This window comes from Catharus ustulatus, chromosome 10 (genome assembly GCF_009819885.2).
Source record: "Catharus ustulatus isolate bCatUst1 chromosome 10, bCatUst1.pri.v2, whole genome shotgun sequence".
NCBI classification, from domain to species: domain Eukaryota; kingdom Metazoa; phylum Chordata; class Aves; order Passeriformes; family Turdidae; genus Catharus; species Catharus ustulatus.
Genome location: NC_046230.1, coordinates 6247823 through 6271358, shown reverse-complemented (window position 1 = coordinate 6271358; position 23536 = coordinate 6247823). Strand labels below are relative to the sequence as shown.

At 46.1% G+C, this 23536-nt stretch overlaps 1 protein-coding gene across 8 annotated transcripts in view; it reads right to left on the bottom strand.

The window, feature by feature from the left end:
* Positions 1 to 1216: 1216 nt before the first annotated feature.
* Positions 1217 to 23536, bottom strand: part of PPP2R3A (protein phosphatase 2 regulatory subunit B''alpha) — a 56796-nt gene continuing 34476 nt past the window's right edge. For 5 of the 8 annotated variants that reach the window (XM_033068613.1, XM_033068616.1, XM_033068614.1 and 2 more), the window contains 10 exons: positions 22972 to 23074; positions 21146 to 21220; positions 16172 to 16258; positions 13839 to 13995; positions 12270 to 12318; positions 11704 to 11793; positions 10573 to 10748; positions 10010 to 10128; positions 9136 to 9242; positions 1217 to 5054 (listed from right to left, as the gene is read on the bottom strand). In XM_033068613.1, coding sequence (XP_032924504.1) covers positions 4964 to 5054; positions 9136 to 9242; positions 10010 to 10128; positions 10573 to 10748; positions 11704 to 11793; positions 12270 to 12318; positions 13839 to 13995; positions 16172 to 16258; positions 21146 to 21220; positions 22972 to 23074 — 1054 coding nt within the window. In that variant the 3' untranslated portion in view covers positions 1217 to 4963. The other 3 variants (XR_006163032.1, XR_006163033.1, XM_042779601.1) reach the window with 3 other exon arrangements.

Here is a 23536-nt window from a genome sequence, read left to right as displayed (position 1 = left end):
ATGATAAGCCAGGGGTTGGGATTAAATCCCAGAGGAGGGGGGAGAGGGAGACAAAAAATTAACCCCTGGATGTGTTACCTTGTGGCTCTCCCTCCCTGGCTTGTCTGACCACAGTGCAGAGCCAGGGGCACTGCGGTATAGCAGCCTCTCCCTGCAGATGTTCTTCCCTTGCATGGGGGCTGAAAGCATTCCCAGGAACGGAGGTGGCAGGAAGAGCTCCCTCCTGCACAGAGGCTCCCCTCGGTGCCTGCAGCACAGCCTGGGGCTGCCCTTGCTAGCCCCGGCATTCGGTGGTGGCAGAACCTGCAGAGTTAGAGGGAAATAAACCCGAAAAGCCTGTTTGCCAAGGCAGGTACTTCTGGCACAGCAGGGAGCTGCTCCCTCACTGAAACTCTGGGAGTTTCAAGGAACAGATCCCACGGCTGTGGCACAGGGATGTGCAGAGGTTCTGGCATGACCCAGCACAGAAGCATCTTTTTACTGCAAGAAGCACCCCCTCCCCAAATAATTCTTATTTAAAGTCTATACAAATCAGTTAGAAAAGAATTTTTGATTGCTAAATTGGAGAGCTGAAAGGATACAAACAAGCACCTTTGTAAGGATCATTCCAAATGTGTGGCACAGCTGAGGAAATCCCCCCTGAAAGGTAGGTGATGCTGTTTCCAGTACTACCACAAACAACACAGGCAGATCTTTGGTCTTTATTTGAATTTAGAAATTGAAGTGCTTTTGCTACCCTAAAGAAACTCACCAAAAGGTGATTGTTCTATAGCCAGATTTAGGCACCCCTTGGTGAAGCAACACACTGACTCTACTGAGCATTTGCATATAGGAAAATTAGAAAAGGCATTACTGGTTTTCCCTCTCTTTTTCATCTTTTTATTTCTTTTTTTTCTTGTTCATTCTACTTGCAAAAGATCCAGGAGATACCTCTTTCTTTTTTTTTTTAGGACAGGTTAAAATGAGGGAGTTGGGTGTTCTGGTAAGTCATCATGGGGACAGTGTTCCACATTGAGGACAAGGATGTGAGGGAGGTAAGTGGTCAGATTACTTTATCCCAGTATTTTTTTAGAAGAAAGCCTGGAATTTTGGCTTTGGAAGGCATTTGCTTGCAGGTGCCTGAGTGGCGTGAACTCACCACAGCAAGGAAGGAGAGTTTGGCACAGCAGCTGGAGATGAAGGGAGTAGCAACACTCTACCCCACCACCAAGACAGATTTTCCTTTTTAAATTCAAAAGTCCTTTATTTGCCAAAAAAGAGGAAAATATAAAGTAAAAATACAAAGATCAAACCATGCCACCACAAAGTGTCTCCAAAACTACTTTTACAAAGTCTGAGAACCTTTATTATCATTATTATTATTAAATATTCAGTTTCTAAGCCCCTCACCCAGCGGAACAGTGAGAAGATGAGCACACTGTTTATGTTTTTCTTACAGTAGCTCATGCTCATCACTGAGGTTCAGTTTTGTTTGCATAGACCTAAGATACTGATCTAGAGACTCCAAATCCATACTGCTACAATGGTAGTTCAGTGAATTTAGTGTTGGTCTTTAGGACTATTTTGTTTCAGAAACTAAGCCCAGTACCTTGGTTAGAGTGTTTTGAGTCAGCTTCATTAAATCCTTGATTCAGGAGAGCAGGAAGGTTTTGGAATCACTTTTTTGCTGTTCATGTCTGTTCTGCAGCACTTGCCCCTCGAAGGCAGGAGGGGAGCTAGAGCAGTGCCCAGGGTTCACTGCCAAAAACTGGGATGCAGCAAGTACTACTGAGATTTTAAAAGAAAGAAAGGAAAAAAATCCAACTAGTACCATTCCAGCAGTAATACTGAGCTATACCTCCCATCTTAGTACTGCAGAGAGAAAATATTTGTGATATAACAGTAAAAAGCAAGGGGTTTGTAAGAACATAGGGCTTCATTTTGCTGGACAAAAGCAGCCTAGAGAGAACAAATAAGCACAATCATATTTTTATCAAGCAAAACTGAATTTTACTCACTTTTCTGACCACTCGTGAGGAAAAAGCTTCAGTGTGAGCTGGATGTGCACTGAAAAATGCAGGATGTGTCCTTCCAGGGATGAAACATCTGAAGGGGCACTGACATGGAGTCAGGAGGCAGAGCCAGAGCCAAGGGACTCCTACAAATCTGGGCAGGGATTACAGGGCTGCTTCACTGTAACTGAGCAGCTCTGCTGGGTGGACACAAGCACCCTTGACTATCCCAGAAAAAAGCAAAGAAATAGGACAGGAGTTCCCAAATTTACCTAACTTAAATCCTGCAGTTACAAACCTTCCATCCAGAGCAGCTGGAGACAGGGCTAAGTCACAAAGAACACCTCTATTAATGCACATGTGCCTGCTGAATTGTGGTAGTTTTTAAGTACTTTAGGGACAGAGAATGGATTTCCATTCCTGGAATATTACTGCAGATTTTGCACTGCCACCACAGTAGCAGTGGCTTCTGCAGCTTCTCCTTCTATTCAATAGAATGCAAAACATTTGCTGTAAATTGGGGATTTTTTTGGATTTGCTCGTGTTGACCTACCAGAAAGCATGGACTGAGTTGGGATTCACTCTATGGTGTTGTAGCAGTACTGAATGTCTCTGCAGGAGAGAAGGGGCTGGGTTTGGGCTCAGCAGAGCAGCAAGCAGATTCCTTTCTCCATTTATTGAACCAAACCTTGGAAAGGCAGCTGGTGAGTTTTCCCAGACTCTAGGTTCTGACTTCTGCAAAGAAAGGCACCAGTTCAGGCTGCTATTCCATCAGGGATGGGTTGAATTAAAGGCCCTCTGCAAGAGGCAGGTAAGAAAGACCCTGAAGTGGTGGGTGACTGAGAACTGGCAAATGAGACATTGCAGTACTGCTGCTGCTGGAGGGCCATGAGGGTTCCATTTCAGCCTAGAATGGGGTCAGGTTCTTCTTGTTCCTTTTGAGGAATCTTAGTCCTTGGAGAGATGTAAAGGGACGTCAAACTGAAAGGTTCCTCTGGCCCATGGCAGTGAGGGAAGGGTGAACTCCTGCTGTGTCCAGGTTCTTCTCAGAAGAATGTGGCTGGAGCTGGTTACAGGCAGCAGCTGTGGGATCTCCATGCTGTGTCCATTGCTGCAGTCAGTTCCTTGGTGGTTCTGCATTTGGGCATTTGTGGAATCACCCCCAGGGAAGGTTTTCCCTTCGAGGTTATGGCAGTGATGGAGATGGATCCAGACACACTGCTTGCTGAATTCCAGGGGCTTGTCTTGGTTTGCTCAGAGTGCTCCCTGCTTCATCTGTTCTTATGGGATGCAGGTCACCTGGCCAGGCCTTTGTTAACAATGGAGGCATCCAGAAGTTTCCCAAATACCAAGTCCAGGATCCTGGGGGGTGTGTATGCATCTGGTCAGTTCAACTGAACCCTTTCTCTCTTCCCAAGATCACAGGAGAGTTCTGACCCCAGGGAGCAGCAGCACATCCCCCTGGGCAGTGGCAGGCAGGCCTTGGGCTTCAGAGGCGCCTGGAAAAGCCCAGACTGCGCTGGAGAGATCAGCCCGTTCCTCGTTTGGATACTGACCCCTGGAGGTACCGCAGGGATGCAGTCCTGTCCTGTCCTGCCCGTGGGGACACGTGAGTGAGTTCTCCACTGCCCGGGTGTGCTCTGCCTCCAGGGAGGGCAGCAGGGGTCTGCTGGGAACAGGGGCAGGCAGCTCCCAGCAATTCTGGCAGGAGGCACAGCTTGAGGCTTTCACCCAGGGAGGTAACAGGAGACACAGGACACACACAGCAACCCAGCATTACAGACTGGGCACAGCTGGGGCCTCAGACCTGTCCCAGCTGAGAAGGTAAGGCCAGACCTCCTTGTCCATATACAAGGGCTAAAATTAAGAATTTGTTCTGATCACCCCTGTGCTGAACCACAGGCAGTTCCTGCTGGCCAGGACAGACAGCTGCAGCAGCAGTGTGTGCTGAGAGCAGAGCTACCACTTGTGATTCTAGGGGTAAAATTGGTTTAATTTTGCACTTAAAGCAAGAATTCATTAGTTACAGCATTTCCTCCCTAAGCCTGGGAGAAAAATTAATTTTGGCAATAATACAGACTAATTTCTTTTACTAGTTAAAAGAAGGAGTTGCTTATTTTTCATTATCTCAGCTTAGTCTCTTGGCTACAGGTTAAAGGAGGAAAGGAGAGGTGAACACAGGAATGGACGGAACTGGTGCACACCAGCCACAACAGTCTCAACACAGTAGCTGAACAGCAGAGATCAGTATTTGCTGTAAATACTCTGCAAAACACTTCTACAAATCAGAAATCTACACAGACAGATCAGCACAGGAGGGGACACAGGACTAGAACAGGTAACTCCATCTCAAATTCCTAGAGAACATGACGTGGTGCTGAAACTGCTCCCAGATCCACAGCAGTGACACAGTCCAGCAGGCAGTGTAGGAGCTTGGGGGCAAAGCACAAAGGCACTTCACTCTCCCTATGCACAGGCACATTCCTTTCATTTCCAGGACAGGAAGGAAAAAAAGAACTTCATGGTGACCTGTGTTTTACAAGATTTCTAGACACACATTTAAGTTAATCTGGCAGCGCTTTTGTCACTCCTGGTATAAAGCCAAGGGGACAGAGTGGCACAGGACAGAGCTTGCTGAGAAATGACCACTATGGATTTTGCATGCAGCTGTTACAGGTAATCATTAGATGCTGGCATTTATTGCACATCTGGGGACATAACAGAATTTATATATAAATGAAACAAGGTGCAGTCACCATTTTCAGTGAATGTGCACGATAACACATTGTAAAAAGCCTTTTCATAGAAATTACCTTATTGCAATTACATAGGAAGACAAAAAGGGGTCTCAAGTTCAGTGTACAAAATAAAGCACATTGTTCCAATGATGGATTTAAGGAAAACCCCTCAGTGCCTTGGGACTGAATGCTATCCAGTTTGAGAGACATGGGCTGTCTTCCACTCCTCTATGCTCAGAGATCTGAGATAACTAGTTTGTCTGACTTGTCTCCAGTTTCAGGGGGAGGTAAGACTTCTTCTGTGTCATAGTCTTCTTCACAAGATCTGCAAAGACAAAAGGTGTGTCTTTAAAAGCTGTATTTTGGTTTTCAGGGCAGTTATTTCAGTGGCTACTAAGCCAGCTGGCAAAAATGCAGCAGCATGTGAGAGGTGAACCTCGAGGAGGAGATTGCTGAGGCATGGAAGAGGGTAGGAGTAATCAGTACTCTGACAGCAGATATGGATCTGTGCTCCCATCCAGCCTCATCTGAGGCTTCCAGAACAAATTCTCACTGGTGTTCAGCATTAGAAAACTTGAATCCAGCTTCAGTAACAGTGGTCAGGAGCTCCCAGAGCCTCAATAGTTCAGTGTAGAAATAAAGGCATCCAGCCACAGCCCCAGGCGAGCCTTGGCTCAGAAACACCTGGTTCAAAGCATCTTCTGGCTGAGGTGTGTTTTGACAGACACAGAAGAACAATTGTGGCCATGCTTTCCTGGTCCTCTCTCCCTCAGTCTCATATCCAGGATTGAGCATTTGTGGTCCGAGGAGGCTTGGTGGGAATTCCCAGCTCCAGCTGCACTACCCAGGCTGGTTGGGTTCCATGGCTCTCAGCCCATTCCTAGTCCCAAGAAATGATGTTTTTAAGATGTTTTCCTTCAGTCACAGCATACTATGGGTTAGTTCTGCAGGGCTCCCAAAAGTTCTTCCTTTTGTTCTAAAGCAAGTTTGCTCACAAAGGAAATGCTGGAGCAGGTGCTCCAATGGTCAGCACAGGAATGGCTCTCATGCTCAGTGGTAAAATGGGCTGCAAAGAGGTGAACTCCTTTGATAGCCCAGCATGGATGTGCCAGGAAGGAGTTGTCTACCCCTTCCTGTGGTGTTTTTTCCTTGGCTGACCCATATGCAGGCAGAGCAAACCCTTGAGAGGATGTCAGGGTCTGTCCTGCTGTAGGCAGGATGCTCCCTGTGTGGAGGGGAGACCAGCCCAGGCCTTCCTGGAGAACACTGTCCTCTCTCTTCCATAAGGAAAGCACCTACTTAGTAATTCTGCCACCTGAATTCTTGCATAAGTGGGAGAAGGGAAACAATGATCTGGTCTGGATCCTGTACCTAACCTGTTCTGACCACATGTGCAAGGTTGCTGAAGTATGTTCAATTTGCACCCTTCTTGACTCAGTGGTGCCTGTGGGAGCTGTGTTGTCCTGCCTCCCTCACCAGGAATGGATTGGGAATGTTTGCAGGTGCCTCAGCTTCTCTAATCTCTCCTTGGTTTAAAGTGATGCAGCTGAGGAAGCTGTATTTCCATTTGAATGCTGTTCTTAGAATATTCCTTCTGTACCTATTTTCCCTCAGATTCTACCACCTTCTGTTAGCCTTGTCTCTTTCTCTCCTACAAATGGAACATGACTTCTTCCCTGCATTGCAGAGTCACCAGCAGCTGGAGCTCCACTGAAATCTCTTTCTTCAGGTGTCTTTTGCTTCTGCACTAAACCCTCTCATGTCTGCTTCAAAAAGGGACTTCCCACTATCCTTTCCCTGTGAGTTACTTTTCCACTGCACTGGTTTAAGACTCAACAGTGCCTGCCTTTCCCATCTTGGAATAAATGCTTTCCACCTTTACAGCTAAGGAGTGTCTCTGGGATGCTTTTGAACAAGATTAGCAGTGAAGATTAGCACAGGCTAGTTTCAGAACTTCAGTTCCATAAAAACAAATATGGGCTCATGTAGGTTAAACACCCATTCCCTTAAGACTCAACTGTGGCAGCTCCAGGTTGTTCAGAGGAGGGAAATTAATCCAGGGAATTCTTTGCCCTTCCTTCTGGCAAACACAGGTTTTGACTCTGAGTGGTTCAACGATGTCCTTGTTCCCCCTTTCCCTTCCTTACACTGCTGGGCTCTGGGTATGGAGCAGCAGAGTTATCAGACAACTGGAGAGAGACAACAATGGTCTAAGCTGCCTAAACCAACGCCCTCTGATCCTATGCCTCTGTCCTCCCTCTCCACTCTGAGCAGGATGCCTGCATTGTGCCCTGGCTCCTCCTGTTGCTGAAGGGATGGTTTCCCTCCAACAGCTGATAAAAGATCCTCTTCCTCCTCCTTTTCCTTCCCATGTAGAAAGATCTCCCTGAAGGCAACAGTGGTTTCCATGTCCTTCAGCTGGGTTCTGGGACAGTCAACCAAACAGTGCCCACTGCTGCCTTGCCCTGCAGGGAAGGCTTGGCTTGCTGCAAAACCAAGGCTTGTATCTGCCTCAAAGGCTTGTGCTGGCCAGACCCAGAGAGCCATGTGAGTGTCCAATCCCCAAGCCTCTCTCTGTGGAATCCCACAAAGAGAGCAGAGTGTGGCTGAGAAGAGCTCAGATCAGCTGAGGCTTCCAGTGAAACATGATTCTTTATTGTTGTCTTGAGCATGACAAGACCTTCCTCTTATTTTTGGTGACTGCAGCTCTTGATGGAGTCCAGTATCCTGGAAGTATCTGTGGATACTGGGAGTATCCACTGCCTTGATGAGATTCCTGTTCTGGGAGCAGGGCATGCCTCAGCCAACTTTAGACTGACTGCTTTAGAAACTTTCCTTCCAGAGAAGCAGGGACAGGGCTAATCACAGGAGTGGAACCCACTTACTAATGCATCTGTGATTGCTGAATGATGGTTGTTTTCAAATGTATTCATAAGACAAAGACCACATTTCATGTTCTGCTGGCTAACTTAGCCAAAAATCTTCCAGTCTCTCCCAGAGCTCACCAAGAATTGTCTTGCTTCTGTCCCCACTCCCTGTTTCTGTCATCCTCAAAACACAGCAGAAATAATGTATGTGCAAAAACTCAATGGCTCTTTCTGGCAAATTTGTCTGGGCATCCAGCTCTTTGTTTTTCTTTTTCCTTTCTTTTTTCCTTCGTGGTCTGTTGCTATGCTCCACAAATGAGATCTAATCCTGCTGCCATGACTACCGAGCTTTTCAGGGGCTCTCAAAAGCTAGCAGCCAGGTTGCTGACATGCTCTTTGCAGGAAGACACAGAGCTGCTTCAGACCAACTTCAAAAATCTGACATCACCTGTCGCTCTTCCCCTGGTTTTGGTGACTTTGGGAATTCATGGTCCTGCAGGAAGTCTTAGTGGCAGCCCCCTGTTTCTTTTCTGTGCTGAGGAACAGGTGTTGCAAAGCAGCTGCAGGGAATGCAGCAATTTCATCTTCCATTCTGCCCTACCTCATCTTCCATTGTGAAGGCCACAGAAAGGCCTGAGGGAACAGCCTGTTGCTGTTTGGACACACAGGCAGAGAGGGGAACAACTCTCAATAGCTTTGCAAATCTCTGTGCCTAATTAGTATTTAGGCTACTGTTATCCCAAGCAAGTTCCAAGTGTGGGAAATTTTGAAAATTATGCAGTCTTCTCAATACTCTGCTGGCTCTATAAATACTGCTTAAGACTGGATGCAATCCTGAATCATGCAGGATTAACACAGGGTAAGTAAGTATTCTTTGGGTGGTTGAAAGAAATATTCTCAAGAAGATGCCACCACAGACTGAGTCTCCATTTATCTGCAGGAAGCCCTTGCCTACAGAGAAGTTCTAGAACAACTGCTCTGGCTAAAGATAGCTGGTGTGTTTGTCCAAGATCATACAGAAGACTGAAAACTGAGTGTAGGTATTAAAGAAACCAAATGTTAAAAAAAAAAATCTCAACAAACTTAGTAAATGAATGAAAATATTGAAGTATAACTGATGAAGAGCACAGACTAATGACAAAGTTGGACTAAAGAAAGTCTCTGCTAGGTATAATAAATGTAACAGAGCTACAACTTCTAATTTATGACAGTGTGATACGATCAATACATGGCCAAAACCAGCAAAAGTAATTTCATCTCTATTTTTGTACAGTGACCAAAAGATATAAGCTTTGCCTTTTTTCCCCCTTCACTGATGTGTGCAGCTGATCCAAGTGGCTGCCCCCCAACACTACTCCACTCCTGCTGTAGGGAGCAGCTGTCCAGGGCCTCATGTGCTCCAGAGTCCAGACCAAATGTTCATCCCACTACTCCACTCCCTGTGCTGGCAGTGGCAGCACATGCCCCCACCAGAGCCCAGCTGGAGGCAGCCCTGTGTGCCCAGGGCAGTGCCCAGGGTAGTGCCAGGCCCATGCTCACCCCTCCTGGAGCTGCTCATTCCCAGACTCCTCGGCCACCAGGATCTCGTACTCCTCAGCCGCGTACCTGTCCCAGTCAGAGGGCTCGGGGCTGTCACTGTCCGTGTCCTAAAGAGATCACACAGTCAGCCTCAGACCAGTAAGGAATGCATGGAAACAGCCAGGCAAGAACTGCCTTAACTGAGAAAGTCACAGCCATCTTGAAGTGTTTTAACATCTGCACATAAAGGACTATACAGGACAAAATACCTCTCGGGGTCTGTAAAGCTCAGCATGCCAGCAAACTGCATCTGCTCCACTTCAGAAAAGCAATACCAACACAGTTACTGTGCTCTAGCTCAGTCTGTGCACTCTGTACAGGACAGAAGAACTGGGTGGTTTCAAACCTGTCCATCAAAGGTTAATTGTAACTGGTCTTTTGAGGGACTCTTTACAGTTTGTTAAGTTAGGGCAAGTTTTAGAGAGGATTACAGGATAACACCTCTATAAATCCCTGGCCCTCTGCCATTTACTACAGAATGGGGATAGTAAGTTATCCCCCTGGTCCCACTTGACTGCTTTTATGATGATCCATCTTAAACAAACAAACAAAGAAAAAAGGGTAGTTCTGTCTTGGGATGCATTTAAGCCTTGAATCATGGAATCACAAAGTTTCTATTGGAGATTATGTGGGAATAACTGTGAGGGAACCAGAGCTGGTTTTGGCATTCCCTCCACTTTTCTGTACTTTGAGCAGGTAAGAGGCTTCTGGGGAACAATCCATAAGCTGTACTTGTGAAAAGCATTCTTTTATTCAGTTGGATTCTCCTTACATCCAGGAGCACTCCAAAGATGAGTGTGAGATTTCCTTAGTTAGAAAAAAAGTTGATTTATACCTTTTGCACTGCAAAGGGATCCCTCTGTTCATTGTCCAGATATTTCTCTAAATTGAAGAAGGTGTTGAAGAACACATGAGCCATTCTGCACCTCTTCAGGTCTCGCAAGGTTACTCTTCCTACAGAAAAACCCCACATGGTTGTGTTACAAAAGTTTTAATTGTAACACCAGTAAGCTTCAATAGCACAAAATTCCATCCCAAGTCAGTCAAGGATTTAACATTATTTAATAAATGGGTGTGTTTATTAAGCTTAAATCTCACATACACCTGGAGGCCTTTGACATTCATGTGAAATATGAAGGCACGTGAATGGGGATGATTCAGTTTTATAGTGTAGACTGTCAGCACATCCCACAGCTGAAGTACACAAGAATTGTTGCTTCAGTCCCAGGCAGTTAACTCACAAGCTCTCTTGGTTTAGTATTTCAGACCTCCTGATGCACAACACCAATTTCTGCCCTGGGACTCTCACACAGCCTGTAGCTGGGTTTCACAGTGGCTTTACCTTCTCAATCCCCCACAAATGAAAGGGGGTGAAAGCTCTACCTAAACAGGACTTACCTTCCCTCTCTGGTTTAACAAGGTCCAGCATCTGGCACAGCAGGTCCTGGAAGGGCAGTGGCTCGATGCCCATCACCTCCATGCGCTCACACTGCTCCTCATAGAAGTACTCCAGCTCGTACATGGACAGCACCCCGTCCCCATCCAGGTCCATGCAGCGGAACCAGTACTCGATGCTGGGAACAGAGCAGGGACACTGCAGCACTACCCTGGGACATCCACACCGCAGAGCCTGCAGCAGTGCACCTTCCCCTACCCACCCCTAGGGGTCTTCTGCCACAGCCTGGCATAAACCCAGGGATCACAAGACCCGCTGGAAAAAGTCAGGGCATGGGCCAACACTCCAAGCACCTCCTGTTAGTCTCCCAGGTGGCTGTGAGCAGCACAGCTATACTTATTACTTTTCTCACCTGTACCCAGTGTTCATTGTGGTGCAGCCCAAGGGGCCTCACATAGGGCAGGGAGTCCCTGTCTGACACAGCAGCAAGAGTTGGCCAAATAGAGCGTGCTCAGAGCCTAGGATACTACAGGGACCATGGTGAGGGACAAGGCAGCTGTGTCAGGCACTCATTTGCTCCTTTATACACAAGGCAGAGCTCTCAGACAGCTGCATTCTGCATCCCTCCTGCCCTCTGGAGGGTCTAAGCCTGCAGTTCTGGATTCTTCTTCTCATTACATGTAAGATTCCCTGTGCTAACACTCACATGCACATCTGGATCACCCCTGCACAGCAGTCTCCCCCTGGCTGCACAAACTAGCCCACAGGCAGGTTTTACAGGGTTCCACAGTGAAGTTTCCTCACAAACCCTCCTTACACACCCACGCCACCTGTGAAGGGATGTGTCCAACTGCTGCACACCTCAGGAGTGTGTGCTCAGAGCCAGTTCCTCATGGCAAGAGGTGATTAAAGGCACTGATGACTACCAGGACATAAAACAATGACAAGAAAACTGCTTCTATACAATTTTTCCTCAAGAAAGGCAAAGGTTTGACCAACCACCACCAGGGAGATGATTTCTTCCCAAAAACTTCCAGACCCCAAGCTCTTGTAGAAAGTGGTGGCTCACAGAAGTTTCCATATCTTATTTGCTCATCTCAATGATTTTACTAAGACACAGAAATCACTCTCACCTTGTAGCACTCCTTTTGTCTTCCTCCGAAATTAGGAGCCACACAAAATCCGCATAACTCATGCGCCCTTCCTTTTGAACTTCAGTGCCTCTAGAAGACATAGCAAAAATTAATTAAAAATCACCAGGCTCCTAAATACTCAGGACATCATCAAAGATATTTTTCAAACCATTAGTGAGAGAAAATGGGGCACTGTCACCTATTTAGCCTGTACTCCCTGCACCCTGCAGCACCAGGCACAGCATTTGCTGCCTTTTATCACTGCAGAGCTGAAGCTCATCTGCCACATCCCCTCCCACAGCACTTCCCTTTTCAGAGACTTCAAAGCAGTGCTCTCCAGCTACTCCTGTGCTATGGCTTCCAGCTATGCCCAGTTATCTCATCCTATGGGATTTTTATTTTGTTTTCTTAAGATACCCAGAAGTCTCACTCCATGTTCAGGCAGCTCCAGCTGGAGCATCCTGCTGGAAACCATCCTGATCAGGGGCATTTCTGAGGGTAACTTGTATTTCTCAGCCTGACAAATTCCCTTCCCTTCTTCCCCCAAGCAGTCTGCTATTCCTCACCTCACCACAGCACCGCTGAATATCCGCTCAATGATCCTGTTTGACAAAGCTGGAAAGAAGGAAAACATGGAAAAATGAAGCTACAGTTCACAGCAATAACTACAATCAGTTGTTCATGCTAAATCCACACAAAACCCTTTCCCATTGTAAAGACAAAGCTCTAACTACAGCGCCTCTCTAACCACCCTCTCTTTAGCAGCACTTTCTAAAACCCCAAGATGATTCTCCCAGTGTGTCTGCCTTTGTATCCTTCCAAACACCAGACTGTCCCACAGATGGAAAACTGTTATCTGGATCCTTGGAAATGGACATGTTACTCCTGCTTTGCTGCAGTAGATTTGTCACATAGAAGAAGGAGACTATTTCAGTGTGTACTGCAAAAGAAGTTCAGTTATCAAGCAAAAATGACACATCAAATCCCTACAAAACACTTTTGAGGAAAGGACAGGCTGTGGCAACCATGCTGCAGGGAAGACAATGAAACACCAGTGTAAAGGTGAGGCTCTGCCAGCCAGGAGATATGTGGGATAGATGGTTATGGCAGAGCACAAGCCAAGCAGCAGGCACCACTCCTGGGCAGGATTTGAACAGTGACCTCACCACCCCAGGCAGCCAGGCCCCACCTGGACTCCTTGTACATGTTCTCCATCCCTCCTGTGGTCCTAGCACAGTTCTGGCACTGCAGGCAGACAGACCAAGCCTGCCCCACCCCTCAGGTGCCCTGGCACAGCTGACAGGTTGCTGGGCACTGCACCCATGGCTCCTCCCCTTAATCAGTGGCTCCCCAACACCTCAGGGCTCTCAAGCCTCCTGTGCCACAAATACTCCATTGCATACTGCAGCTTCCCAGCAGGGACCAGTCTCCCAAACCACCCACCCCAAGGGAGGCACTCCTCCATCCTCACCCACCCAGCCCTATGATCAACACTCCTGAGTCCTGTGATTGCCACACTCACCCAGAAGCCCCATGGCCTCCCCATAAACACCTGCACATGGAACACATGGGTATTTTAGCCCTTTGTGGATTTGTATTCCAATAATTTATCTGTGGCCCTTGAACCTTCAAAAACCAATAGCATCTGCTTAACTTCCTTTCCAGAAGTTCCATGCTAAACTGAAGAGATACTCTCCAGGGTCCATCTGCAAGCTGAAATTCCCCAAGCTTCACTGGACTCTGGATTCCTCTCATGCATAACTAGATTGCACTTCAACAGTCTCTGAAGTTCACACAGGCTCACACTTCTTGTCCCAACTTCCAAGTTCCTGCAAAGCCCTCAGTAAATAATAAACAAGTTTCAGGACATTATTTTAGCGTGTCCTCCTGGCAGTGATCCACACACGAACAGAAGTTCCATCTGTAGCTACTCATGCAGAAAATAGTGTGTCTTGCAGCTTTCTAAGCTTGTACAACTCCTTCTCTAAATCAACATTTATTTAAGAGATGAGTGGCTACATTAAAACTTTTTCTGAGGCATTAGATTAACCAAATTAAAGACAGGCTTTGTTCTTCAGCAGCAATATTCTGTTTTCAGCAATGCCCTCTCCACAGCATATTTTCAGGCAGCATACCTTGATCACTGTACCTAGCCAGGTCCTTCTGGCTGATGTAAAGGTCATGGTCAGTATCCAGCTCCCAGAATTTGCAGTAGATAACATAAAAGTGCTCGTAGGAAAAGTAATCTGTGATCTGATTTATGTCATCCTCTTCTTCCAAGAGAGCAAGAGTCTGAAAGGGTACAAACACAGTGGGAAGTTAAACCTGGATGAAGAGGCAGCTCAGCAGCTGAAGTGCTCCAGTTTCTGAGGAAGCTGGGTGAACACAGCCCTGAGAACTAATCCAAAGTGCAGCCTTTCCCCAATAGATGTGGTTGCTGTTTTCCTCAGTAGGCACTTACAGAGCACCTGACTTGGCCATTCTGCTCAGCAAAACATCTCTCCCACTCCTGTCAACAATTTTTGCTCATTTTCAGCTCTAGTGAAGAGTGAAGCAGAGAAACAGGAACACAAACTGCTGTGTCAGCTGGGATCCATGGTCTGGGAAACAATCCTGACCTGCACCAAAGACTCTTAGAGCCGCTTCCAGTAGCGAGTCCAGAGTCTTCCACAGGAACTAAGGTATATCTTTACACATCACACAGCCTTATCTGCCTCCTGAAGGGCAAAATCATGTCTTGTTCCAGACTCACACCTGGACTGAGACAGGAGGGATGGACCCCAAACTGACCACACTGACTTCCTTGTGCTGTTGCAGGAATCATTCTGGTTTAGCTGGGAGGCTCAGACAGATTTCCAACCATAACATCTGCTGACATGTCTTACTAGGAAACATTCAGTGCTAACACATGTTTCCCACTTGACACCTCCCTGTCCTTCCAGAAACAAGAGGGCATTGCATGTTTCCCAGTGTCACCTCCCTACTCTTCTTGGTGCTGAGGCCACGGGACACCAGAAGCCTTCTTGTCTAGTAAGTCATGGCTCCAATGAGCTGCAGGCCTGGCCTCCCCTGACCTCACAGCCTCATCCCAAGGGAGCAGGCAAAACACAGCCTGAGCTATCCCAGGGAATGGAGTCCCCAAGCAGATGCTGTGTTATGTGTTGGCACTGGTATTTGAATATCAACTTCCAGCCACCTCCATCCAAGGAATCCAACTGAATCCAAACCAAACTCTCACATCCTGCTATCCACCAGGTTCAGTGAAGTTTCTGGCAGGGATAACAAGATGGCACTGCCAGACCTGCACTATTCTGACTTGCTGACACCCAAGTCTCAACACCTTTGATCCACCACTCACTGGCCTCTCCAGACTGTGTCTGTCTGTCTCTCTTTACAGATGACAATCACTTGGGGAGCTTTTGCCGTAACTGTTTTTGGGTTTTTTTGTAGCTTACACTCAAAGATGCCATTTACATATGCAGCAAGGAGGTGAACTTCCCTGCTGCAGGAGATGAAAGGCAGAGAAAATATGGAAGGAGAAAAATGGAGAGAATGTTTAAAAGGAGAAAATGAGTGAAAAAAGATGCAGGATAATCTGCAAAGATTTATTTGTAACAGAAGTTGGGAAGGAACAGAGATCCCAGGGCTTGGATTGCCATGAGCTAATTCAAAAGAGCACTCATTTTTCCATTAGCTGATGGGGTCAGGGAAGATGATGTCTGAAAGGAGAAAGAATATTAATTCATACTTAAGGGGTTTGAGGAAGACAGCACACTGTACCTGGAAGGGCAAAGGGGACACAGGAGGGAAATCTCACTGTTTTAGCCAGTCCTTCACCTTTCAGCCTCAAGACTTTCTGGCTCTTTAGGTTGGGCTGGACATGAGCAGCCTGAGACAGTTTTAACCTGGTGCTCTTTTAGACAAAATACACAAGGACAGAGATCCAAATCCTGACATAAGGACACACTGCAGGCACTGGAACAAGAACTAAGCTCCACTGATTATCCTGTGGAGATCAGCTCCCGAGGTGCCTCATCCTGCAATTGCAGAGAAGTTCCTGACCAGCTGTCATTGGGCTAAGGGCTGCCCAGGAGGCAGGAAATTGGCTCTCCTACCCCTGGCACTCCTGCAGCTCTTCTTGGCTGCTTGTGAGCCACTTCACATGGGTGCAATGCTATGTCCTGCTGCCCTTCCTGTTGTCTGGACCAGGAGCCAGGCTGCTGCCCCATGTGGCCTCAGAGCTGGAGCACGCTCATGACTTCTGACCTTCTTTCAGTGCCCTGGGGCCACTCTTGCCCCTGTTCTTGTCACCTCAACTCAGATGCAGCTCCTCCAGTAGCCCCAGCAGACTCCTGGCACTGAGCACCTGGCCCATCCCACTGCAGCCCAGGCACAGCTCCCTCAGCATCCAGCCAGAGGAATGAGGAATGCTGCACTGTGGCTCCCATTCCCACAGAAACCCACATACTTGCAGGAAGTTGCTTTTCCTCAGCTCTGTTAGAGTGATCTTCCCCGACCAGGATCGATTGACTGTGTAGAATATCCTCTGTATAACCTGCAACATATCAACAGTGCTCTTGATCAATTCCTGAAACACAACAGTCTGGAAATTTAAATGCAGTACCTTGGTTCAGTCACTCATCCTAAGGAAACCTCTTTTTGAAAGCTGTTTTGGGATCTTGTCTGTAGATACTACTGTCCTTAATTGACTACACAGGCTGAAAGCAATATTTGCTACTTAAACAGTATTATCCCTTTCCAGTCTGAAAACATTTTCACTGCTCTAAATTCACCTCTTTTGGCGTGCAGATGTATTATTTATGTCAGGGAACATGTTCAAAGCGCTGATGAATCACTCTGAGTTTTTCACATTTAAGGGGGCATAGTTTGCACAGATCCCCAATGAAATAGGGTTCTAGGGAAAAAAAAAAAAAAAGATTCTTTTGGCTCCTGCAGAGGAGGCAAGACATGTAAATGAAATGTCTGTTAATGTCTGACCCATTGTAACTATAACAATGCCTCATGTTCCCAGCCTCTGCTGAAAGTAAGCAGGAGAGGTTCTGTTTGCAATTGTCTTGGGCAGGTGTTAACTTCATTTGCCTCCTTTCCAGATCTGCCTCTGGTGAAAGTGAAAGCAAAAATCATGGGGGAGAGGCACAGAACCCTTAGAAGCCAAAAGCAAACAGCTCACAGTGTGAGACTGAGCTCACTCCCAAGCTCCTCAAAAAGCAGACAGCCCTTCCCAATCTGCTCCTTGTCAGCTGCAAAGTATCATCACAGAGTGGGGAAAACACAAATGAGTGACCAAGCACATGCAAGAATAAACCTAACAGGGCAAACAACAACAAATAAATACCACTGGCATGAGAAAGGAGGAATATAATTAATTTGACTAGCAGCACTGAAATCTTGTTGACCAAACCTACTACAAACCTTTGATGTCTCTGACATGTTGGCACATTACCCCAGAATTTTGGTAACCTTTAGTGTACACTATTCCAACACAAATATTAACTTTGGAGAATAACATGAACATTACAGGGATTAATCCAGCTAGCAGGTTCAATGGGATGGATTTCACTTTCAGCCAGAAGTAGTTTCAAGTGGGCAACCACTACTGAAAGGCCATCTTTGGACTCAGTCAAACAAGTGCTGGTTCTTAGTCCAGAACAGATCCAGAACCAAGTATGAGATTTCTCCAACAGTTTGCTTTGGGATACACAGTGAGACAGTAACTGATGATAGCACACACAACTCTGAGAGCAACAAAAATGATGTGAGGATTCAAAGTAGCCTGAAGAGACAGAATTGATAGAGTCAACTTAGCTGAACATGACACCTTTTGGTAACACTGCAAGCCCTTCATCACTCCATGGATATCCTTTTAAAGCTGGGTATCATTTTAATTAAAAACAGACCAAAACCAGATCCATAATAACTGTAACAATCACTGAGCAATGTTCTGTGGCTTGTGTAGCACAAGAGGTCAGATTAGGTAATCACAATGATCCTTTCTGGTCTTAAGTACAATGTTTGTTTCTTCTTTCATGCCTTTGGCAGCCACTGCCATTCTGGTCTCTATTTCTGGACTTTGTTTGGCTTTGGCTTCCAGCTTGCACAAGAGCTCAGAGACTGGAGTGGTCTCACCTCACACATCACCCATTATCACACCTGACAACTTTGTAGCAGCTCTTAAACATACAGGGTGTTCACACCATTCCAAGGATTCAAAAATAGCAACCTCAAGAATCAGAAAAAGGACCCCATACCAGTAATTCCTATTCTCCTCTGCCTGCAGGGTAGTAAAAGATAACAAACTATTCCCATTTGTGACTCAAAAAAACTGTTTGTCTACCAGACCACATTGATTAAGATGTTCCATCTGCCCCCTCTTCACCTATCTGTAAAAATAAGCCATTCAGAGGTAAAATGGCATCTCTTTTCATGTTTTTTACCATGTCCAGTCACTCAGTGAAGGCTTTATTATTCAAATAATGGCCCAGTTTCTATGGACAGCATATAGTATATATCTCACTATAAAATCTCAGTACTTCTCTTTTTCTTTTCCAGGTTGTAAACACCAAGCTGTCAAAAAAAGCATTTGGAAAATGTCCTAGAGCATCATTACCTAGCCTTAAATGATGTGCAGCATGCAAGTCACACTTATCACTTAGGCCATAACTGGCTTCATTTCTCTCAGTTCAATACACAGCCATAGACCCATAGAACATTTTAAGTTGGAAGAGGGCACAAGGATCATGGAGTAAAATTCTTAATCAGCCTTTGGAAAGAGGAACCTCTTTCTACTTGCCCATTATCCTCATGTAATTGACTCCAGGCCCAAACCATTCACGGATGAGTTCCAGACCTTTCCCCAATCTTTCCACAGAAGAACAAAAGCAATACCGTTTCTGAACAAAACAGGAACCTTTATTAATCCCTGTGGCCATTGTCCCCTTACACATTTGCATTGGTGCTACTGTATAAGCTGAAGCATTTTTTTCACAAGCTTTAATCTTTATATTGTTTTAGCTCACAGCTTTCCAAAAGCAGCATGCACTGCTAACTCTGAGCCTGGTTTGAACATTTGGGTAGAAGTCACACTCAAGCTTTACAACAAATGCAACAGGATACTCTGTGATGTTCTGCATCATCTTCACCAGCTTCAGGAGTTGTCTCTGTTGAAACAAACATAACTGGTTTAATAATACAGTGGTCAATAACAGGTATGATACAGATAAAATTTCAGCCTGTTGTGTCCAACCCTTTAAAAGGTTCTGAAGTTTCAATAAGAACTGAAATGTGCATTACATCTTACCCATCCTAGACTGTGAGGTCACTCTCCAGGAGATTTCAGCCAAGTGATGCTGTACCCAGCAATGATCACAAAGCCATGTGTCCTTATGACCCTTGTCTGTAACACAAACATGAACTGTAATTCTTGTGTGGCAGCAAATGCAGCATTCTGTCTCTGTAAGGAGGTATAAGGCACTCTACCTTGAAGCAATGAAAATGATCCAAGTGGTCTCAAAATCCAAGGTCAAAGTTGTTTCCTCCATTGTCTCCTGGTGGATTTTGTAACATTAAAGAGGAATGTGCCAAACTGTCTGAAAGGAGAGGTGAGCAATAGGAACTCCTGCTATCTGCAGAGGACTGAGTGCTGCCCCTCCAGATGGGCACAGCCTGCCCAGCAGCCTCCTGCCTCCCCAGGTGCTGGCCCTGCTCCAGCCCAGGGGGATTCTGCTGTTGGCACAGACCCCCAGAGCAATGCTGTCCTGACAGCTGAAGGACAGCTCACCTTTGTCAGGAGTGCTGCTCCACAGCCCTCTCCTCAGCTACAGGCACCACCATTCCCTGCTGCCTTTGGAGCAAGCCTTGGAATCTACCTCTGTCCCAGCACTGCCAGTAAGGATGCCTGGAGGCTCCAACTGCAGTAGGAAAGCACAGTGACATACAAGCAGGATCAAGAAGCACTGAAGAGCTTCATATTCTTATGAAAGTCTGGTTCTGTGACTGCTTTGGTGACACAGCAGTAAGCCCTGGCACCAGGGAAGTGGTGCAAAAGGAGAGAGGAAGGAAAATGTGCTGCCCTTCAGCAGCAGCAGCCTGTACTTCAGTTATCTGGAAGTGGAAACTCAGCTTCACACAGCTGGTCTCAGCCACACCATGCAGTGCCCCTGGTGAGTCCAGAAAGGGCAGCAAGGGTGATCATGTGAGGGATTACTCTACAAAGACAGTTGTTTCTTGCCTGAAAAATACAGGAACAGTGTGTGACTTAAGAGGAACCCATAAAGGCAGATGCAGAGAATTCCCTTTGTCAGTAGCCAGAGAAACACTGCAGTCACAAACCAACCCTAGTGTGACCTTAAACCTTTCAGTTTAAGGTCCTCCATGCACTTCCACACCCTTCCATGCACTTGAAACATCAAATACCAGGGTACATGTGCCACAGGCATTTTCCATGCCTCCATAATTCCCTGGCCATTCCTATACCTGTTCTGGCTTAATGTTTGTGTTGTCTTGCTCCACAGGAACTAAACATATTGATTATACACTGCTGTTCACTGTCATGTTCAAGTGCATCTAAAACATTTAGAATGGATTCTCATTATACATTTTCATTAGTGTGACAGTTCAGGGTTTGCCCTGAAGAAGTGCCTTTGTGCCATCTGCTCCTTGCAGGAAAGGAACAAGCATGTGTGTGCCAGGAACCTCCCAGCTGCCATGTGTGGTGCAGCCCCAGGCAGGCCCTGGCAAGCAAACAGGAGAAACTATAAGCCCTGAGCCCTGTTGGGATACAGCTCCCACCAGGTCTGTCACTGTTTGAATTTGTTACTGATGCAGAGATAAAAACTTCCCAACATTTATACCTTTTATCCAGATTCACACCCAACATGAGTCAAGTTCAAGGCTTAAAAGAAGTACAAAGACACTCAGGTAAAGTACCAGTCTAAGTGCTGACTGCAGAGCTGGAACAAAGCTACTCAACAAACCCCAGCCACAAAAGCTTGGGGACAAAGAGCCTGGACAGGCATCCTGGCAAAAGGAAGGCTGGACAAGCAGATCCCTGGGCACTTTGTACTGAGGACCAGTCACAGATTTTCCAAGCCTCAGTGACAGAAACATTCAAACAGGCAGCCTTCCATGTCTCAGCAGCCCAGTACAATTCAGGGTGACTTAGCAGCTTTTCCATTCATCAGGCCAGAAGAGATGTTTTTATAGATTTGCTTAAGACCAGAAACAACCATTATTAACCTTTGGAATAACCCCTTGCACACACAAGCAGATTACTTTTCCTTCAGAAGCAATTGTTAAAATACCTAATGGTCAGTAATATTATAAAAAGCAATATTTTTAAATAACTGAAGGATTTGTGGGTAGGAACAGGGACAGATCCCAAAGGGAGGTCGTGGCATCACAGGGGATCAAAGAGGCAGCCTACCGTTGTGATATAGCGGGAATGGAACTCCGGAGCATCCTTCAGGAACGTGAGGCCAGGATGTGTTTCCACCACATCCTGCAAGGTAAGACAAAATGAAATGGAATAGATTTTCTTCTCCTTTTAGTGCTTAGAAGTTACTGCATTTACAAACTGATACTTTTGCTTACTCTTGAAACTATTTGCAGCATTAACAATAAAACTGAAATATTTTACTCTATCAAGTGAACCTTCTATTACAGTAATGCAAGGCATTTGCTGGGCAATACGCACCTGGTGGGCCAGTTTGATTTACTTAAGGACAGAAAAACAAAGGAAGAGAGTTAGTGAGTAGATGAAAACTCATTTTCATTGAATGAGACAAAAATTAATTAGTTGACCATGCAACTATCTCCTCTCCAAGAGTTTTGTTTTCCTCCATTCATTGAAGACATTAACATTTGTTAGAACTAGGTGTCAGAAATAAACATTCCTTGAGAAAGTCTCCTATGTCCAATGAAAGCTCTGTCAGCCTCTGAATGCTTACAGATAACAATTAGTGCTTTTCCAAAACTCACTTGGACTACCTGTGGAGATGCCTCTTTCTCAAGACCAGCTCTTTGTAAGTCAAACACTGGCTCACAATGCCAAATCTGCATGATCAAATCCATGGAGAAACTGCTCAGATCCTGAATGAATCAGTTCAGATCCTGTATGAATCAATGTCTGTGTAATTTCTCCATGTCTGACTCCTCTACCCTTTAAAGGTGTTCCAAGTTCTGCTGTGCCTGTTCCACACCATGGTGCCCTCAGGGGTGTGATATGCCCAAGTTTTGGGCAGTATAACAGGATGTCTCAGATGGTGGCGTAAATCAGGGTAATTTTGCTGATCTCTGACTTGCAGACAGGACTGTGCATGCCCTGGATTGCACCAGGAGCTAAAAAGCAGAGCTGTAATCCACCAGGAAAGGCAGCGTGCCCAGTGGAGAAGAGATGAAGAGCAACATGAGAAAATTTACCCATCACAGCCCCAGTTCTGTTTGAGACAGAAACAGCCAGCACAGACATAAAATCTTGCCCCAAAGCAGCATCTCCACAGAGGTTTTACCCAGAGGGCAACACAGTGTGAGAAATCTAGGGATGTGTGGAAAAGATCAGAAAACATACAACAGCTGATCAGAGGAACAGATGGATGTGATTTACAGACATTATAGAGAAGCCCTAAAGCTATCCAGAGCCTGTCTAAATGGTCACAAATAATTAAAGCAACTGTACTTCATTAATAATTAATGAAAAGTAAAGAGACATGAAATGAGGATGTACAGATTTAGCCTGAATATTAGGAAAAAATCCCCAGCAGTGAGATTTATGCACTAGCTGGTTTAGAAACATATACAAAACAATTGTAACTGCAGAAATTTTGCCAAGATTTCCATCTGATACTGTATCTGGTAGTTTGGCTAGACAAATTCAATTACAACTGTCTTGCCAAGCAACTTTTACAACCTTTTCAATAAGCTTTTGTGTTGTGCTTGACTATCAACAGCAACAAACATTTTTCCCAATACCCACATAGAGAAATGGGGCAAATTCCAGCCTGGTTACTAGGCACTGATAAATATGAATCCTGACAAGAGACCAGTCCTCAGTGCCTTTAGCGGGATTTGCAGCTGGTTTGGCACTTAAACACTTAAAAAGCTTATTTCTATTTCACTCCAAAATGAACCCCACCCAGGTGCTGTTCAAACCACAGGTCTGCTTGTCCTTGGCAAACATTTAATGCCATGGAAATAAAGAAGGTGCCAAGTGAACAGCTCTGTGCCCACGTCTCTGCAGAGATGTGGCAGTACCTGGAGCAGAGGGATGAAGTCCTCCTGTTGTAGGCAGTCACAGCCAGGCTTTGCCAGAAGGGAAGTGAACCTGGAGGCATCGTCGTGGCAGTTCCGCAGGATTCTGTGGGAGAGGGAGGAGTTACTGGCAGCCCTTCGCAGCTCCCAGCCTGCCGGGAGCCCCGGGAGCTCCGCAAAGGCCTTGGAGCCCAGCACACCTGGACTGGGAATCGAGCAGATGCTGACCTCAGACTGCCAGCACCTCCTCCAAGCTCTTTCAGCTGTACCAGGGCACCCAGCAGGGATTTTTTAACACTGCTGTGGCAAACCAGGTTTCTTACTAAGCACCTGTGGAATCCAAGTAACCTGGCTCACACTAATGCTGCAGGCTCACTCCAAGGGAACAGCACCAGCCCACTGGGATACCACAGGATGCGCTCTTCCGTGGAACCCTTCACTACACTGCAATATTTGGGGAGATTGCCAAACTACAGGGAATGAATATTCATCCAGAAAAGTCACTTCTCAGAAGGAAAAAGACCATCCCCTGTTAACTATGGCCCACCTAGAGCTGTGCACCAAAGCC